At 40.2% G+C, this 20,136-nt stretch overlaps 3 protein-coding genes and 2 pseudogenes across 6 annotated transcripts; 4 read left to right on the top strand and 1 right to left on the bottom strand.

The window, feature by feature from the left end:
• Window positions 1-1,950: 1,950 nt before the first annotated feature.
• LOC137749228 (phenolic glucoside malonyltransferase 1 pseudogene) lies at window positions 1,951-3,490 on the top strand (annotated as a pseudogene).
• A 45-nt stretch (window positions 3,491-3,535) lies between these two features.
• LOC137749160 (phenolic glucoside malonyltransferase 1 pseudogene) lies at window positions 3,536-6,158 on the top strand (annotated as a pseudogene). The gene has a single exon (XR_015958111.1). The product of XR_015958111.1 is annotated as a phenolic glucoside malonyltransferase 1 pseudogene (transcript).
• A 1,204-nt stretch (window positions 6,159-7,362) lies between these two features.
• On the top strand, window positions 7,363-11,546 carry LOC137707560 (nuclear transport factor 2). Of its 3 annotated transcripts, none has more exons than XM_068446456.2 (9): window positions 7,363-7,618; window positions 8,527-8,713; window positions 9,059-9,353; window positions 9,447-9,679; window positions 9,762-9,942; window positions 10,108-10,229; window positions 10,324-10,389; window positions 10,780-10,843; window positions 10,949-11,546. In XM_068446456.2, the coding sequence occupies exons 2-9, from the start codon at window positions 8,528-8,530 to the stop codon at window positions 11,188-11,190; spliced, it is 1,389 nt and encodes a 462-aa protein (XP_068302557.2). In that variant the 5' UTR covers window positions 7,363-7,618; window position 8,527; the 3' UTR covers window positions 11,191-11,546. The 3 variants fall into 3 exon arrangements, with proteins under 3 accessions (XP_068302557.2, XP_068302556.2, XP_088545743.1); XM_088689617.1 differs by lacking the exon at window positions 7,363-7,618 and adding an exon at window positions 7,632-7,958; XM_068446455.2 differs by lacking the exon at window positions 7,363-7,618 and having other exon boundaries at window positions 7,628-8,713.
• A 477-nt stretch (window positions 11,547-12,023) lies between these two features.
• Window positions 12,024-15,104, bottom strand: LOC137707559 (receptor-like protein kinase FERONIA). The gene has a single exon (XM_068446453.2). It carries the CDS (start codon window positions 15,001-15,003, stop codon window positions 12,382-12,384), a length of 2,622 nt encoding a protein of 873 aa, XP_068302554.2. The 5' UTR covers window positions 15,004-15,104; the 3' UTR covers window positions 12,024-12,381.
• A 2,455-nt stretch (window positions 15,105-17,559) lies between these two features.
• Window positions 17,560-20,109, top strand: LOC137707561 (ninja-family protein AFP3). The gene is made up of 2 exons (XM_068446457.2): window positions 17,560-18,884; window positions 19,459-20,109. Exons 1-2 carry the CDS (start codon window positions 18,224-18,226, stop codon window positions 19,863-19,865), a joined length of 1,068 nt encoding a protein of 355 aa, XP_068302558.2. The 5' UTR covers window positions 17,560-18,223; the 3' UTR covers window positions 19,866-20,109.
• Window positions 20,110-20,136: the final 27 nt, after the last annotated feature.

The raw sequence follows: 20,136 nt of genomic DNA, 5'->3' as shown, positions 1-20,136 counted from the left end.
GTGGCTCGGTCATCCACCGAGGCTGAGTACAGATCTCTTGCTCATACTGCTACTGAGCTTACATGGGTGTGCAAGATTCTGCATGACATATCCTTCCCTCTGTTACAAAAACCAGTCATCTACTGTGATAACAAAAGTGCCATTGCTCTTGCTTTCAATCCAGTTTTTCATGCTCGCACTAAGCATGTTGAAATTGACTATCACTATATTCGGGAGAAGGTTTTACTTGGTCATCTTGGTGTTCAACATGTTGCTTCCCTTCTCCAAATTGCAGACATTTTTACCAAGCCTTTAGCTGTTGATCGATTTGCTGCTCTTACTTACAAGCTCTCAGTTCGATCTCCTTCCCTCAGCTTGAGGGGGTGTGTTAAGAGTAACAGCAATACATCACAACCATCACCAGATTAGTTTCATTTACTTGGTTGTTAAGCTTGGAATGTCTGTGATTAGTTAGATATATTATGCTGAGCTGGCACATAGATTGGGATAGGATATTTATGTATAAATACCATTGTATTGCTCAATTGAATATACAAGAATCATTTGATATATTTTTCACTCTCTCTCTACAATTCTCTTTCTCTCTCTTTACTAAACTTTCCTCTCTGAGTTCTTAAATTCAACAAGGGTGATTTGGTGTGTGGAATCGTATGGCCATTGTTTCATTATCCGTGTTGAAGAATATCTTCTCAAATGGAGTAAGCAAATGGATAGTCAAATCCATTTTTGAAGAAACAAGTAGACAAAAATATGCTTCAATGGTTTAGTTAATTGGGCAGGCAATTTTTTTCTACACCCACAAAGTTGGCAATGTTGCTTACTTTCAACATTATCGGTAATTCGGTATTCACGTCTCTATTTATGATAAAGTAGTTCATATGAAGGAAAAAACATTAAAATGAAGGCTAAAAGTAGATGTTAAAGATAAAAGTAAGATAATAAAATAAAATTTGTCTACTTAATTTGCCTATTTCATTTCAACGACACATTTTTTCTACGAGGTAATTGAGTAGAACTTACCTCATCAGGTATTAAAATACAATTTCCTATTTCCTTTGCCGACACTAATGGAAATGCTCTTAGTCCCAAAGGAAAAGAGAGAAAAAAAAGATACCACCAACTACCTAAAAATAATTGAACCAATTTCGCATTTTGCATATAAAAATAATATTTAGAGAGTCAGCAACTCAGAATTTTCAGCCAAATATAAAGAGATATGAAGAAAGAAAGAGTATTGTAAGATGCTAAGAAGAAAAAACCGAGAAAGAAGATGAGTTTTACCCAAGGACTCGAGCTGGGTTCTGAGAGAGAAGTCGAGATGAGTTCGTAGTTTCTGCGAAAGAAAGCTAATGGTTGCTGCTGCAAGAGAGCCCGTGGTTTCTGGAAGCAAATGGAAAAGCTGGGCTTTTCCATCTTTTTTCCAGGATCACCAAAACGTGTGCATGAGAAGTAGCGCACAGAGAGGTACCAACTGGAATTTTGGCAGAAATGAAAAAACAAATCAAATAGGGGCAAAATTGCGGACACACTGTTCAAGGAACAGTGCTTTAGTTGATTTTATCATTTAGTTTATATAATATATAATATAGAGTTTTAAAGAAAAGCTTACTGTTCATTTTAACGAAAAACCACATTTTTACACTAAAAAGTCAATCATGGTACTATTCACTTTACCTTTTATTTTGTTATTATCATTAAAACTCAAAGTTTTCAAGTCTTTTTCATTAGTTTCCTTATATAATATGAAAATTGTTATTAGTACTTCAAAATTTTCATTTTACGCTCATAACAAGTGTATTTTTCTTTCTAATTATAGAAAATTTAGAGTACTAAATGAGATTATATGTGTGCTAATAATAATTTCCTATAATATTTGTATAAGTTATTTGTTTCCATCTCCGACTAAACATTAAAACATTGCCATTAAACTTGTTTCCGTCTCTCCCTCCAATGGCAGGGGCAGACCCAAACCTGTTGAAGGTAACTGAGGTTTGCAGGGTAGCTCCAGAACAACAAGGCACACAAGAGTACTTCCTTCTTGATCTTACTTTCTCTGACTTATTCTGGCTAAGGTTTCCACCTTTTTAACGCATATTCTTCTATGAAATCCCTCCTTCCACCGACTTCGATCACATACTTCCCAAGCTCAAAGCATCCCTTTCTACCACCCTCCAACACTTTCTACCTCTAGCAGGAAACCTCACTTGGCCTCAAAATTCCCACAAACCTATTCTCAGCTACGTCCGAGGCAACACCGTTTCACTCACAATAGCCGAGTCTAATCATGCTGATCATTTCCACCATCTTTCGAGTAATGATTTTGTTGAAGCCAAACAATACCAGATGCTTGTGCCCCATTTGCCGATATCCGACGAAAAAGCCATGGCCATGGCATTGCAAATCACTCTATTTGCTAACCACGGCTTTTCTATCGGAACATCCATGCACCATGCGGTCCTCGACGGCAACACTTCAACCCAATTTGTAAAATCATGAGCTTACCTCTGTAGACATGGAGGATTAATCTCAACGTCTAATTCGTTACCGGATCAGCTAAAACCATTTTACGGCAGAATGGTCGTCGAGGATCAAGCCCGGCTTGGGTCGATTTACTCGAACCAATTTCTCAACATGGACCGACCCAACAATAGAAGCTTGATGACTAAAGTGCGTACAGATCCAGTTTCACCTGACCTAATTCGAGGCACGTTCCAAGTTACGCGCACAAATCTTGAAGCCCTAAGGCAAACGGTGACGGCCAAGAAGGAACAACAAGAACAATATCAATCGGTTCACTTGTCAACGTTTTCTCTCACATGTGCCTACGCATGGGTTCGCTTAGTCAAGGTTGAGGAGATGAAAGCTGGCGTATCACTCTTCATCTTTAGCGTTGATTGTAGGTCCCGCTTTGACCCTCCTCTACCAGCAAACTATTTTGGCAACTGCTTAACTGGCCGTAAAGCAGTTGCAGAGACAAATGGGCTACTGGGAGAAGATGGGTTGATTGTGGCAGTGAGTGCAATTAGTGAAGCCATAAAAAGTTTGGATGAGGGGGTCTTGAAGGGGGCAGAGAACCGGGTTTCAGGTTTGTACAGTGGCGTGCGTAGCAAAGATCGTACAAAATTTTCCGTTGCTGGCTCACATCGGTTTAAGATTTACGGCACTGATTTTGGATGGGGAAGGCCGAGGAAGACTGACGTCGTTTCGATAGACAGGACAGGAGCGATCTCTCTTGCAGATAGCAAGAATTGTGGCGGAGGTGTTGAGATAGGGTTGGTTTTGAAAAAACATCACATGGATGTTTTTGCTTCTCTGTTTGCCAAAGGTCTTGAGTCCTTATGATATTTAAAATATTTGTACAGTGATAGGGTACATCTGTCTAGGGTTCGTGTGGCGGTGGGTTTTCGACTTATTGTTTATCTCATATATGATAAGTGTAACATTATTCTTTATTTCATAGTCAATCCGTGAAAGGTTTTCACAAACTGAATCTGATAGAACCCTTGCTCCGCGTCTTACTCAATGTACCAGTAAAACAGTGTATTCATTACAATATTACTTTCTTAACAACAAACTTCCTTTCTTACAGCTTACCTAATACAGTAACCAAGCTCACTTGACCACTAAGAAACCGACTAACAACCTTATCTCTAACCATATCTAACTAGCCAACCTTATCACATACCCAACAGGATTTTTTGGTGAGGATTCTGGAGATTCATAAATCATGTATGTTTATCGTACATCGTACGGTCAGTTTTTGTCTGTTATTATTTGTATTTAATTTTAAATAAAAGTATTTGAAATAATTCCTGACCGCACGATATACGCTGAACAAATATAATTCATGGATCCCCGAGATCCTCACAAAGAGGATCCGGATTCTCACATCCTAGTCCTCACATACAAAACAACCAATTGATAGTGCTCAGTTAGTATCCCAGTCAGCATCCTATCAGGATAATCTTTATATGGATTTATTTCATTACAACAATTTTATAGTTTTCTTTCCTTTTTGTTTTATTTCTCCTTTGCTTTTCTGCTTTGTTCTGTTTTAAATTTCTAAGTTTAAGATATAAATAGTTTTATATAATTTTATATTGCAACTTGTTAGATGCCCAACTTTATAAATGAAACATATGATGTAAAAGTCTGACTTTTGATTGAATTCTGGCTACATTACTATTCTTTTTCCTGATCGAATTCTGGCTACATTACTATTCTTTTTCCTGAATGGGTGCCCACATTTATATTTTTTTTTTTTCTTGAATCGGTGGCTAAATTGTTGATCTACTAACTACTAGATTACACTTGCCCCGTAATTCGATTATATATAGGGTTAGCAAGTCCTAATCTGAATTCTGATCATCATCTGATAAACATTTTTCATTAAAAGGTTCTTAAATTGATTTCAAATTCCAATTCAACAGTCCAATGACAGACCCAAATAACTCTCTGAAAGTTGTTGAAGTTTGTAGGGTAGCTCCACAACCAAAACCTGGCACATCAGACTCAGCAATCTCATCTGGAGGAGAGAATCTTACCTACAACAAAGATGGTCCCGTTTCAACGGTATTCCAAGTTAATCACGCACTGATGCCTTACGAGTTGTCTCTTCCGCTAACCTTCTTCGACCTCCTATGGATAAGGTTTCCGCCCTTCCATCGCCTTTTGTTCTATGAAATATTGCCATGCTCTTCACCTGCAGACGCTTTACTCTTTTTTCATTCAACAATTATTCCAAAACTCAAAACGTCGCTCTCTATCACCCTCCATCATTTTCTACCTCTAACCGGAAACATCACGTGGTCTGAAAACTCCCCCAAACCCACCCTCGATTACCTCCAAGGTGACACCCTTTCGCTCACCGTAGCCGAATCTGATGCCGATTTCCACCACCTCTCAAGCAATGACTTTAAAATCGAATCCAAAGAATACTATCCTCTTGTACCCCAACTGGCAGTATCTCATGTAAAAGCCGCCGTGATGGCGTTGCAAATCACCATCTTTCCCAACAGCGGCGGTTTTTCCATTGGCATATCGATGCACCATGCAGCTATTGACGGCAAGACTCTCTTCTTGTTTCTGAAATCATGGGCTCACATATGCAAACATGTTCATCAATCTGATGATATTTTGTTACCCAATCAATTCAAACCATTTTATAATAGAAGCGTAATCCAACACCCAATCGGTCTTCAACTCGAGACGATCTACTTGAACCAGTTTCTAAACATGGACGGAAGACAAAACAATCGAAGCCTGATGGTTGCAGCCCACTATAAATCTCTAGCGGTACCGAATTCCTTTCGAGGCATCTTCGAATTCACAAGCGCGAACATACAAGCTTTACGGAAAAGGGTCACGACCAGAATGAAAGAGATCACCACCATACAACAAGAAGAACGTGATCCATCGGTTCATATGTCAACCTTTTCGCTAACGTGCGCGTACACATGGGTTTGCTTGGTAAAAACACAACAACGGGAGGAAGAAGAAATAAAAGGGGACAAGATACCATTGTTTATTAGCGTGGACTGCCGGTCACGCTTAGCCCCTCCTTTACCTGCAAACTTTTTCGGAAACATAGTCACGGCCTATCTAACAGTTGCAGAAAGAAAAGGACTTTTGGGAGAAGACGGGTTGGTTATGGCAATAATTGCGATCAGTGAAGCCATTAAAGGTTTGGACAACGGGGTTTTGAATGGCGTGGAAGATTTGGTTTCACGATTGTACCTCTCTGATGAACAGAAGAGTACTGCTGATCCTCGCACAGTATTTACGACCGCTGGATCGCATCGGTTTGACGTGTATGGCACTGATTTTGGATGGGGAAGGCCGAGGAGTACCGAAGTGGTTCGTAAAAATAGTACCGGAGCGATCACTTTTTCAGATGGCAAGAACGGTGGTGGCGCTGTTGACATTGGGTTGGTTTTGGAAAAACATCATATGGAGGCATTTGCTTCTCTTTTTGCCAAAGGTCTTGAAACCCTTTGAAGTTTGAACCCTCATTTCATGTGTACTGGTCAACGGAAAAATTGTATGCTTCCTTTTCATAGTTAATATTGTGATGATGTTGTTCTTTGTAGCACGAACCTCTGTTTTTTGCTTTATGATTGTTTCGTATTTGGACGAATTGGTATAAATTTACTTAAATACGCCTAGTCTGCTCAGTTAATATTATGAGACTCTTTTACCTTTACATTTTCACAGATCAGCACCAACCATATAATGTAAAAGTCTGACTTTTGATCAAATTCTGGCTATGTTGCTATTCTTTTTCTTTAATTTGTTGCCCGCATATATGTTTTTTTTCTTGAATCGGTGGCTGAGTTATTAATCTACTAACTACAAGATCACAGTTGTCCCAGAAATTCCATTATATAAGGATTTAGCAAGTCCTCTGAATTCTGATCATCATCAGATAAACATTTCATTAATAAAGTTCTTAATATGATTTCAAATTCCACTTCAACAGTCCTATGATGTTTTTCGAAAAAATGGCACCGGAGCGATCACTTTTTCAGATGGTAAGAACGGTGGGTGGTGCTGTTGACATTGGGTTGGTTTTGGAAAAACATCATATTGAGGCTTTTGCTTCTCTATTTGCCAAAGGTCTTGAAACCCCTTGAAGTTTGAAGCCTCATTTCATATGTACTAGTCAACCGAGAGATGGTGTTTGTTCTTTGGAGCAGGAGGAACCTCTGTTTTTCTTTTATATTTGTTACGATTTGCGATAAATTTACTTGAATATGTCTAGTTTGCCCCTGCTTAGTCTTCACTTAGTTGCTGGGTTCAACGCACCGCTTAACTAGCAACTAGCATTTTTTAGAATCTTACATACGTGTAGTAAATTAAGTTAACAAATCATCCAATTCTAAAACCAAAATTTTTAAAACTTTCAAAATCCAAATTCCTACTAATAATAATTTTTTATTACAAATCATATTTTACAATAATTAAGAATTAGTATAAAAAAAATGCCCTTTTACACCAATTGAGAATTAGTAAAAAAAAATATGCCCTAACCACCTGACCTTGACTCTATTAATAGAAGATTTAGTAAACAAAAATAATTCAGAATTATTATCGACACTTTTTTTATAATATTATTATCAGAACTTAAAATATAGCATCTCAAAAAGAAAAAAGAAAAATTTAGTCATTTTGCATCTTTTCACTCTTTCTCTTGTTTTCGTTTAATAATTTGGTGCACGAATTTGATACATGGAGCTTCACCTTTAAGACTCTTTTATTTTAAATGATACGTAGGATCGAAGAAATTTCTAATTGGACGACCAAAACCCTAATTTCTAAAAAGTAAAAATTAAAATGTTCGAAAAGTGTAAAAGGGTTCTACTTGAACCAATCTGGGCACTCTCCAAACCCAAAGTGTGAATTTGCGTCAGGGTTGGGTTGTTGGCTTCTACCAAAGACTCTTCCTTTTTATCGTGCGCTAACTGTTCGTCTGTCCCTCTCTCTCTCTCTCTCTCTCTCTCTCTTGCTCGCTCTCAGTCTGTCTCACTCGCTCACTCTTGTTTGGCGGAAGGTACCCTACCATCTCCACCGTCCCCAAATCTCTGTCTCTCCCAAACCAATATAACATTCCCACAAAAGGGTAACTTCTATTTGCTTTCATTTCTCTGATTATTCCATCTAACTTTACCTACTGTATGATTTTCTAGGTTGTATTTTGGATTTCATGAACTTTTGTTTTTTTCTGTTACTTGAATCGAATTTTTGCTCTGATTTTTACTAGTTTATGTGATCGAGCATTGCCCTAATTGGAGGATTAGTCGAGTTAATTTTGTGATTTTATGCTCGGTGGGTGTGAATGTTGGGCGGGTTATTGATTGATTTGCCAATTTCTCTGATTTTGTGAGATGGGTCTTGTTTATTTTGGGGTATGAGGTTGGTTTTAGGGTTTAGTTCTTGAGCCTTGCTGGGTTTGGATCCAGGTAATGTGGGTCTGCTGCTTCTGAGGATTTAGGTCTTATCAGTTTGTTCCCCCAAATGTTGGAATTTGCCTAAATTTTCAGTGCTCACTGAGCAGATATGCGGTTCTCGTTTTTATGGAAAATGGTTGTAATTTATGGTGATTCTAGAGCCTTTCTCAGAATGTGGTGGTTTTGGCTCTCTCTGCGATTGGCTCTTCGGTTTTTTTTATAAGAAAGTTGTATTTTATATCGCTAGCTCCTTCGTGTTTTGTGTCCGTACAATGGAATCGAAAATGGTCCCTAAGTTCTTAGTTCCTACTATCTATTGGCAGTGATTACTTTACTTTTGGCATTTTCTTTTCTTTCTTTCTTTCTTTGAAAGAAGGATTAGTCTTAAGCACAGGTTCATTAGTACCTTTGATACATTATAGGTGCCTATTTCAATGTTTAATTTATGGAATTTTCTGAAGGTTTCTTCATATCTCTTACTCACTACCCCTTGTGGTTTTGAATTAGTTATCTTAATGATTGGCTTAATGAGATATGAACAATTGTTTAGTGGTATTTTATTTCTGGATTTTTTGCGCAGAATGGCCTTGCAGAATGAAATTTCTCGACCCACTCCTAGTGCCCAACTTGTTGGAAATGCTTTCATTGAGCAGTATTACCATATTCTTCATAATAACCCGGGCCTGGTCCATCGGTTTTATCAGGAGTCAAGCGTACTAAGCCGGCCTGATTCCAATGGTGTGATGACATCAGTGACCACTATGCAAGTAAGTACCAATGGTCTATTACTTGGTTCTACCTTTTGTAAGGAACATTTGTTGAAAAATGTGCTAAAACCATCAAAGAGTACATTAATAAGCAAATGCATGTTGGCGCTTGATATAGGCAGTTCTTTTATGTTTGTTGATTTGGATACCGTATGGTCCGCCGAACTATTGAAGCACATTGATTGTTTACCTGATCATTTGCGCGTGGTCCCTTTAAGTTTGATCTGTTGCTTTTTTGGCCTTTTTTAAATACTCATTTGAATGGTCAATCCTGTATGACTCTGCCATGCTCTCAAATTCTCAAGGTCATCAGTCTTATTTTCTGTCAATGTTTTCTTCGAGCAGGGAATCAATGAGAAGATCCTTTCCTTAAATTACAACGAATATAAGGCTGAGATAAAGACTGCTGATGCTCAGAACTCTTATGAAGACGGGGTGACTGTGTTAGTTACTGGATGTTTAACAGGCAAGGATAACTTGAAAAGGAAATTCGCCCAATCATTTTTTCTTGCCCCTCAAGACAATGGGTTCTTTGTATTGAATGATGTCTTTAGATTTGTGGAAGATGGAGATCTTTTTGAAAACCATTCAGTTAATGAAGTTAATGATGCCACAACAATCCTCTCAAGCCAGGATCCAGGTAATCATATCTTACACTTTCTGTTCTTTTTTGTTACTCTAGTTTTGGTATTGCAGCAGGAGCTTGTTTACACCTCCTATTATTTGTTTGCAGAGCCAACTCATGTTCCTGATCCTCCTGCACCTGATCTGGAAACTACTCAAGTTGAAGAGAATCCAATTATTGTTGAGAAAACTTATGACACATCAGACCATGAGGGACAATATGCTACAGAATCTGACGTGGAACCCCCGTCTTATTCAAATGGGAACGATGTCACTGTGACAGTTGAGCTGGCTTCTACGACAGCCCAAGAGGATGGTTCGAAGAAGTCGTATGCATCAATTGTGAGTTAAGGGGAACAAATTTTTCCGTTTTAGGCAGAATTTTTCTTAAATAGTTACAAAAGTTAATCAAATTTTATTGTAGGTTAAAGTTCCTAAAGGGAGTCCAGGACCAAGTAAGGTTTATGTGCCTACTAATACTGTTGGAGTGACTTCTAAGAAAGCGGAAACTAATTTGCCTGGGCCAACTGCACCTGCTTCTGTGCCTGAAGCATCAGCCCCAACTAGCACTAGCGCCTTAGAGAGTAGTGATACTAATGAGGAAGGTATGCTTGGTTTTTCTGACTTTTCCCCCTTTTTTCTTCTCTTTATATTTGCAAGTTTCCTTTTGAAAATCTTCATAAAACTAAAATATATTTTGTAAATTTGCATCTATCTAAATTTAATAGTTTTATCTTGTTTCTGTAATGAAACAATTGCATTTGTTATAGTTGAGGGCTATTCTATTTACATAAGGAATTTGCCCTTAAACGTGACGACTGATCAGCTTCAGGAAGAATTCAAGAAATTTGGACCAATAAAGCAAGGAGGCGTCCAAGTCCGAAATAAGAAAGTTAGTGTTTTTGCATCCCAAAAGTATCTCCCCCTCGGCTCTGGATTTTCTGATATATTTCTCACCCCTTGCATGTTATTTTGTGTGTGCGCAGCTCCAGGGCTACTGTTTTGGATTTGTTGAGTTCGAGTCTTCAAGTTCCATGAATAGTGCCATTCAGGTAGGTCATTTTTTATTAATTTGCGTTCTTTGAAATATGATTTTCTATAGAATCTGGATGCAGTATTATTAATTTCTATGATTCTAACTTTTGATTGCTCTCCCTCGTGAAAATCAAGTCAGACAGATTTGAACAGTATGAATAGGATATTCTTATTGGCCTTGTATTTTGGTACTCTGTTCAATCAAGTTTAGATGTTCTTTCACCGTAGCTGATGGGTAATACAATCTTTGCAGCGTGTTAGTTTAAGCTCTAAGTCCATGTAGTTTGAGTTGTCATAGTTTGATGTTTCCAGGAGTGCCTGTAGAACTTCATTCTTGTTTCGTTTATATTATTTCTGATGTTTGATTGGGTTTCTCGTGTATCTAATAAGAGAACCTAATGTTTTAGGCTTCACCAATCACTATTGGTGGCCGTCAAGCTGTCATCGAGATAAAGAGAACTACCACTCGAGGTAAGTGGACATACAATCTATGCTGTTATCCTTCACTAATTCAATAGAATGTGTCATCTGAAGATATTTGAAAAGCTCATGCAAAAAGAATGCTTGTGTTTCCAGTTGGTAGCAGTGAAAGAGGTAGATTTCCTCCTGCTGGAAGGGGTGGGTTCCGAAATGACAGCTTTAGAGGCCGTGGGAACTATGGCGGTGGCCGGAGCTTCGGCAGAAACGAATATGTGAGAAGGGGCGAATTCTCAGGCCGAGGCAGGGGTGGCCCAGCCGGGCGCAGTGGATATGGTTATCAGGCACGAGGGAGGGGCGGACGCTCAAGTGAACCAAACCAGAATGCTGTTTCTGCATAAAAGCTAATACGTGCATCGTGATTTTTTTTTCGCGAATATTTTAACAAAATTGGTTTCGCGATTGGCGCAGTCAGAAGTGTTGATGGTAAGTAGTTTAATCATAATCTAATGAGAGAAAAGCTAAGACTCTGACATTGTGGTAAATGAGATGAAGAGGCATTTTGCTGTAGGTTTAGGATTATTTTTACCAGAAACTCGAGGTCATCCTCTAGTTTTACCACAAGCTTTTGAGATTATTGTGATGGGGTTTGCTTAGTTTTAGTGCTGCTTTTTTATTTATTTATTTTTCCAGTTTAGTTGTAGTGTAGTGGCTGTAACCAGAAGAAGAGTTAAATAGATGGGAATTTTTTTGGGTATGCTTTGAATTGTTCATGGATTCACCATTGATTGTTGGGTTTCAAGTTTTGGGTATTCTTCTTGTTGGAGAAATTGTTTACTGTGACGGCCAGAATGCGGTGTTATTAATTCACGTGCTGTAATATAAGCGGATTAGCAGTATCCTGTGACAAAGTGACCTAACATCTTGTTTAATAAACCTTGTCCCCAATGATTTTGATGTTTAATGGTTGCCCCAAGTTGCATTGGGTCTTAAATCAATGGGCAAGTGGAGAAACTTTTTGCACAACGTTCAAATTGTTACGTAGTGTCATTAATTTACGTGTTCTAACATAAGTGAATTTGTATTACCACACAAGTCTGTTCTTAAATTTGGATCGTAACGTGATAGTATCTTAATTTGACATGCTATAACATGAGTATTTGACAACAATCTGGTAAATAAGCAAGATACGAGAAACGATAATCACACAATTTAACTTGTACTTACTACTCGATACTTCTAGTCGTTGAATTGAATACTTAAATAAAACGAGAATGAGTGTTTTTATCCATCCTAACGGTTTTGTCAATGCTCACCATACACAAATTCATGTTTTTTTTCCCCTTCCAGATCTTGAGTGCATATTCACTGTTATCTGCAATGTTGTTACAAAGTCTGAAAGTCCAGATGAAGCATTTTGTTTACAGTTTGTTAGTAGAAAGTGCTATTAGCTGTTCCAGAAGCAGAACAACGCAAGTGAGGCACTGGAAGTAATTCAGCATTCATTTGGGTACAAACACAATTGATAAGAAATAGTTACTGGCTTGTTAACACAACATATAATTGTAGCTAGATTACTCTAATGTTGCTCATCATCTCCCGTTCGGATTGTTGATTTCCGAGAAGATCGTCTCGGATATGCACTGAACGGATTCATTCGTAGCGCAACCTGGCACACTAGCCAAGGCATCCTCGTCGTTCTTTTCACCGCACTTCTGATGCAGTTGCAATGCAAACTCAAGCCCCCTCACAACATCGTTCATTGTCGGCCGCTCGATCCCATTATCATTGATGCAACTCATAGCAATTTCCACAAACTTGTTCAAACACTCGGTTTCAATCTTACCCTTCATGTTCGGATCAATAATTTGATCAAGTTCCCTGTCGCGATGGCAGCTCTTGGCCCATTCAGCCAAGTTCATTTGCCTTGTCTCCACTGCATGCACCACAGCTGGTCTTGAGCACAGTACTTCACACAACACTACACCGAATGAGTACACATCGGACTTCACCGTCAATTGTTGACGTCGGTAGTATTCCGGGTCTAGATAACCGAAACTGCCTTTCACGGCAGTGCTAATGTGGGTCTTGGACATGGTGGTCGTGCCCATTTTAGACAATCCAAAATCTGAAACCTTGGCCACCCATTTCTCATCCAATAAAATGTTTGTGCTCTTCACGTCACGGTGGATGATAGTTCCCTGTGCATCGCTGTGAAGGTAGCGCAACCCTCGCGCAGCGCCAATGCAAATTTGGAGCCGTTGTCCCCAGGAGAGAGGTGGGTTGTCGTTGTGGTAGAGATGGTCAGCGAGTGTCCCATGTGACATGTAATCGTACACCAAAATCATCTCATTTTTATCAGTACAATACCCAATGAGAGACACCAAATGGCGGTGTCTGAGTTGTGAGAGCAGTTCGATTTCCGTCTTGAACTCACGGGCTCCCTGCTTTGACTCGGGTTTCAGCCGTTTGATCGCAACGGGAGTGGCCCCGCCGTCGATATGCCCTTTGTACACGTGACCAAAGCCGCCAACACCAACAATGAAACCCTGGCTGAAGTTTTGGGTGGCGGCTTTGATCTCCGACAGTGAAAAGCAACGACACAAATGTGGTGGTAAAGATGACGACCCATCTGAGCCAGTGTCCTTGACCTTCTGCCACCGCCGAAAAACCAAGAACCCAAGAACAGAGAGTCCAAGTATGCCGGAAGCTACACCAATGACCGTGGCAAGCAAAGGAGTTCTTGACCTGGTGCTTGGTTTTGATGTCCCCTTTTTTGGGGCTATAGAAGGTGGGTCGGGGCTTTGTCTGGCTAGACTCTGATTTGTACTGAGTTTGAACATTTCGAGTCCGTTCAAGATTGCGTCGTTGTAAGTAGTCAACCAATCCTCCTTGCTTGCTTCCAGTGCAAGAAAGAGATTGACTTTCTTGGGGATTGCAGGGTTCCCCAACATGAACACAACGTAGTCTCTGTACACTGGTCTTCCATTTCCACCGCTCCACATGATTACGTCTGCCGTTTGCTCAACGGATTGATTAGAGATGTAGATATGAAATAGCCTGTCTTGGGGCATCGTAACATCACCTTCAAACTCACAAAAATGAAGCCTAACCAAGTAAGCAAACATTGGATCCACAGGGAATTCCCAGGTGAGATTGTAGCTCTTGTTTATGGTCTTGTTCATGCCCATTGAGCGGCCGGTTTGGTAAACTTCTTTCGGAGCAGAGTACTCTGGTATTCCAGAAAAGTTAAGCTGAACGCTACTGTTCTGTGGTAAAACACTAAGCTTCCTACTTAAATCGTCTAAGTAGTTGTACTCGTCTCCCAAACCATCCCAATTGCGGTACATACCAGTGTCCTGATCGGAATAGATCTGCCTTTTGTCACCGATATTGATTCGGTACACCATCTCCAGAGCAGTGTTGTTCTCGATGCGAATCGTGTTTTTGCTGCCTACATAAGCAACCCCAACTGGGCTCTGGGGTGAAGTGTAGTAAAGATATGGGGGCATGGAGATAATTTCAATCCCATTGATAAACGCGTAGGCATCTGGGCTTGCTTTGCTTGGAGTGAACGTGACATTCAAATTCTGTCCTGACTCAGCATGGAGGCAGAACTCTCTGTATATAGTATCCGAGCCAGAAGCATCAGCCGTGGCTGAAGCGTTGAAGTCGCGGAGAAGCGTAAAGCCTCCGGCTTTGACTGAGAAGAGAGCTTGGGATCGGTTGAAGTGGGGGGCGTATGAAGCTGGGTAGAAATACAAGCGGATGAACTTTGGGCCAGAAGAGAGTGGAAATGTGTAGGTAAATTCAAAGCGGGAAACCCTAGCTGTGCCGTAAGGCACTTGGCCGGAAGAAGAGGGAAAAGGTGCTTCTTTGAATATGGATTTGTTACCAGCTGCTCCGAATGAAAAAAAAGATGTGTCAATATCTCCTTCCCAATATCGGGAGTCTTGGCCGAATTTGGTACCGGAATAGCCACATTGAAGGGTGATTTGTTCAGACGGATTGTAGATTGGTGGCGGGTCCCCAGCCATGCACATGGTTATCATGAGGAAAAAAAGGGGAAGGAGAAGAGGAGTGAGAGTTTTATTAGGGTGTTTGCTGATGGGGTTGTTCATGATGGTAAGAAAAACATAGAAAGGGTGAGGTGTTGCCTGTTTAACTAATTTTCTCACTGGAATTTGGAGTCTCTTGATGACTGCTATTAGCATTGTATGTCTGTGAATGATCACTTTAAATATCTTGCTTAGCTACAAGTCTACACAAAGTCTTTGTGCGGTGAAGAATGACTCGCTCGAAGTTTATCTTCTTGGCATAGTACGTAGTTCTCGTCAATTCAATTAGAGGATGTGGTTGGAGAAATAAAACCACCCTTCTGAAGATAAATCTCTTATTATTTACTTGTGTGTTTATTGTCACATCACCATAAAATTCTTCAGATCAGCGTTGGCCTTTGATGTAGAAAGGAGTGACTTTTACGCTAACCAAAATTGTCATTAGCATCAGCTTTATGAGCAGCTCCTCCTCTGTAAGTAAAATCGGAGCTAGAATGATGTGTTGTGGTGTATGGCACTTGGCGGACGGAGGACGACAACATTGAAGGTGGTGCTTTGGATATGGGTGTGATGCCAACTGCTTGGTGTGCTTCTAAAGGAGAAAATGTTTGAGCAAGTATCTCCATTCCAATTTCGTTTATCATAGTGATCGAATATGCTGCCGGAATAGCCACATTTTATGGTGATATCCTTCACCGGAATGTAGATCGTTGGCGAATCTCCTAAAAAAAGTTGATGTTCTATCATAAAACCAATTGGCAATATGGAGAATAGCGCAACTTATTTACAAGTCCATACATGGTGGACGTACAATAGGGGTGACAATGGTGTGCAAACACAAGCAAGGAAAGGTAAACAAGAAGAGTCAGCCAGGGTTTGGTCAAAGTCTTTGCATGGGAAAGACTTGCGCTGAAGCATCACTTGGGCAATTTCCATTCCTTTTCCTCTATCACATTGGATGGATGTATCTTCCTGTCATGATGTGTATACTTTTACTTAAAACTTGTCTTCTTGACCATGGGATAACAGACCCGACTTAAATATTTTGTTTGATTCCCAATAAACGACACAAGTAGCTTTGGCCGGGAGTAGTGAGGTTGAATATTCTGCAAATAAAACCGGACATCTGTGATGTGTGGAGCATGGAACTTTGCGGATAGAAGACGATGCCGAATGTGCTTCTTTGAATATGGATGTGATACTTGCTGCTAGAAATAGAAGAAGAGAAAATCTTATTCCTAACCGAGTACTTCAACCCTAGGAGCATAAGAATAGGAGTGATGGTCTATCAACCCAAAAACGACCTTTAAGTTTTTAGCAAGTCGTTGATGTCGAACCTCTAATACACGCTGAATTAAGCATGATCATTAAATCTGCACTCGAGATATTAGTGCTTCGCTCATTCTTTCTGCACACTTGAAAATTAAGCATCCTTAATGTGTAATAATTAGTTTGACACGACGCGTGCGTAGGACACGCGTAATGGACAAGTTCTCTTTGGACACCTTGTCTGCACCTGCAACTTGGCTTCACTGTCTCCATCCATTTCCCTCCGGACACGTTGCACTCTGACTGCATGTCAACACATGGGACTTCTCTGATTGCATAACATCCCCTACTGGAAAAAAAAAATAAGTGTGCAAGTTGGCCCTCTTGGAGGGGTCCACACCTGACTAGGTCACAGCCCTTTTTGCATGTCACTCTCACCTCCTCACCTCCTCCGTGGATTCTCCTGTCTTACTCCCCCTTAATATTACGTTTTCTTTATTAATTATTTATGTGTAATGTTAAAGAGATTAATTTTTTTTAAATTAAATTTGTAAATAAAATGATGTGGTTATGCATGATTAGATTATTAATTAAGTATCAATTAACATACCTATTTCACATTGGTGACATATTATTTATAAATTTAATTTAAAATTTTGACTCTAGCATTATTTATTACTTAATTAAGAAGTCATAGTTTAGAATTTTTTTCATTTGGTTGATACTTTCGGAAAATATCCCAAAAATAAATGAAAGATAGGAAAATGGCCTGTGAACTCTAAACTTCACCTTATATCAAAGAAACTTTTAAGTTTTATGCTAAAATCGAAAGATATTGTCGATATTTTTGATACATTTGTAAAATATTGAATAACCTCTTATATTTCATACAAAGCCAATGCTTTGACAATTCTTACAATTTTATTCTAAATCTCCATATTCTATTAAAAACAACCAATATTGATCTGATATCAATATTCAATATTTGATATTTGATAAATATGTGAATATTATGTCAATATTTTTACGAATTTACATATCCATATTTTTACCGATACTAATATTTCAAACAAGAATTGAAGCAAAGTAATACTAATCCAACAAATTATCAAAGAAATACGTTTTGTTGAACTCTAACTAGCATAAAGCGAGTAGCAATGATGACCCCACTCGCGGCGACAATATTCCTTCAAGGAAACGAAATGGCCCCGACCCGACTCCCCAGGCGCCATCCACGTGTTCCTCCCGCAGAGCGTACGTTTTCCCAGCTCTGGATTCCAGCTCGTTTATGCATAGATATTAACGCATCGGATCGGGGAATTGCGGCTATCTACGAAGCCGGGATATTTCCGCGCTACGTGGCGCCCTCCTACGCCTCCGCGTCTCCGTAACGACACGTGTCATATCGCACCCTACTCTAGTAAAACCCAGTAGGCGACGCGAGTTCGGTGCGACACTCAGATCTGCGTTTCTGCAAGCCACGTGGTTGTCGGGGCTTTTCATGTCCGCCACGTGTCTCCAGTCCGCGACTCTCAGGGGCTTTTTCGGTATTCCGTATTTCTGTCTCCTCCTGAAAAAAGAGATTTATTTGTACTTTTTAATTTTTTCTGCGTTTAGTCTGTTTGCTTTCAATGAGCTTGAGAAACTGCGTCTGGCGCCGATGTTCTTCTGCCTCATGGTCGTCGTCCTCTGGTGCAACTGAGATGGGATTTCTCACCGTTTCCATGGAAAATTCGCGCCGCGAAAGTGCGGGAAAAAAATGTGGGAGTTTTGTTGCAGTGTTCGGTGGAAACATGGCTGGAATCATCGTTCAATGTAAACCATATGATGGATTAAAATTTACCCAATTTCTCAGATTTTGAATTTTTCTGCTGAATTTCTACTTCCCGGTTCTGAAAAGTGCAAAAATTTCATCCGGATAGCTCTGAATTGGACCAATTCGATTTGGGTTTCCGGCGGTTCTGCAATTTCTCAGATTTTCAAAAATTTCTGGTGAAATTATACTTCTGGGTTTTGAAATCGTGCAAAAAATTTGATCTGGGTAGCTCTGATTGAATTCGATTAATTTGATTTGGGTTCCGGCGAGTTTCTGCAATTTTTATTTTCAATGGCGCAAACAGAGGAAGGCGGGAACAGAGCAACCCAGCAGGTGTTCCCAATGCAAATGAGTACTTTTCCGGGAGATTTGTACAGAAAAATGGTTGCCAGGAACGATTTTCCGGGGAAATTAGGGGAGCCGACCGGCGAGGATTCCGAGGAGATTGAGCTGAGCCTCGGGCTGTCTCTGAACGGTCGGTTCGGGGTGGACCCCGCCAGAGCCAAAACGGTGGCTCTGAAACGCTCGTCGTCAATATCTGATTTCGGTTTCACCCCAGCAAGAGAAGAAGAAACGAAGTGTCTTCTGTCCGCGCCGTTGCGCGCCGTGCCTCTGATGAGGACTTGTTCGCTTCCGACGGAGACAGAGGACGAGTGGAGGAAGCGGAAGGAGCTGCAGAGCTTGAGGAGAATGGAGGCAAAGAGGAAGAGGTCGGAGAAGCAGCTGAGGAACTTGAAGGTGCCGAGAGATCGGAGCCGAGAGAACGGCGGCGATGAGGAGAAGACGGGGGAGGTGGCGAATGGGGTTCATAGGAGAGAGCAGTTTGTGAAGGTTGTGGATGAGTTTAGAGCTATGGGGATGCCCAATTGTCCGCCACTACTGGCGACATCACAAGGAAGTGGCTCAACTGGGGTTTCGGAATCTGAGAGCCAAGCTGCGACTACATCTCAAGGTATTCTCATTTCAAAACTTCTTTTTCCGAGTAAAGCGATATTCTATTCTAAACTAATTTAAACTGCTCTAGCCAACTTAGCTACCCCAAGTCTACATCGCTTCAATTTAATTACAATTGGTTTCAATCTTTTACGTGTTTTTCGTTGTAATTAGTTTGCTATGTGTCTCTGTGAATATTTTGTATCATCCAAAAGTCGGGAAATTGGAACCTTTTTACGTCGTTATATTAGATCAAATTTCAATGGTCCGGTTTCCGAACTTGGTGGATTAGGAGGAAGGGATCCAGAGAGGATCCCTTTCCCAGACTAAAGGCCTTTAGTAAGAACTTTGTCTCTTAAAGTGTCCACGAGGAATGATATGCCATTGATTTTGTGATATGAAGAAGAAGAACATTGGTAGACAAATGATCTTGTATTTATATCATATCAATATAATAGATTCGGTTGATGTTTGTCAACCAATTTCCTCTTCTTGCCGATACCTAGGATCGCTTGAAAATTTATTTTTAGACTGGTTTGTCACAGCTCTTGTTCCGTTTTTTTCACATTTTACATCTCGATATGCATATACAGGAGTGCACACCGAAGCAAGAAGCCATGTCGATTCTCAATCTTCGCCAAAGACGGAGGATGAACTGTTAGCCACCCCGAGAATGATATCCGCTCAAAGATCTGGCCAGTTCAATGGCGTCCAAATGGAAATCAACTGTAATAAACCCCCAGTTCCAGAAAATGGTGCCAATGAAATTGTGAGGAATGTGTTGGAGAACATGCCGTGTGTGTCTACGACAGGAGATGGCCCTGACCGGAAAAGAATAGAAGGGTTTCTTTACAGATACAAGAAGGGTGAGGAGGTGAGGATATTGTGCGTTTGCCATGGCAGCTTTCTCTCGCCTGCGGAGTTTGTGAAGCATGCCGGCGGTGGTGACGTGGCGCACCCGTTGAAGCATATAGTGGTCAACCCTAGTCCGTTTTTGTAGTTTCTAGCGCCCTTGTGGCCATGTCAAAACCTAGACGTGAGCACGAGGGAGAAAGTAGGGAAAGGTGCATCAATGTTGCTTTTACTCTTTGTTTGGTTTGTTTAAATTTGGTCTTTCAGTGGGTTTGTGGGCACTTGTATTGAACTCGGTACATGAAGCTTCTTGTTGGAAGGCTTTAACATTAAAACAAAGGGCTCCCAAGAGGCATTTTACCATGTCTAACGGTATATATTTTTATTTATAAGTGGAACGTTTTAAGTTCAATTCTCAT

Source organism: Pyrus communis, chromosome 17, assembly GCF_041283825.1.
Source record: "Pyrus communis isolate YQ-2024b chromosome 17, ASM4128382v1, whole genome shotgun sequence".
Classification (NCBI taxonomy): Eukaryota; Viridiplantae; Streptophyta; class Magnoliopsida; order Rosales; family Rosaceae; genus Pyrus; species Pyrus communis.
The sequence above is the reverse complement of the archived record's forward strand: the minus strand, read 5'-3'. Positions and strand labels throughout refer to the sequence as shown.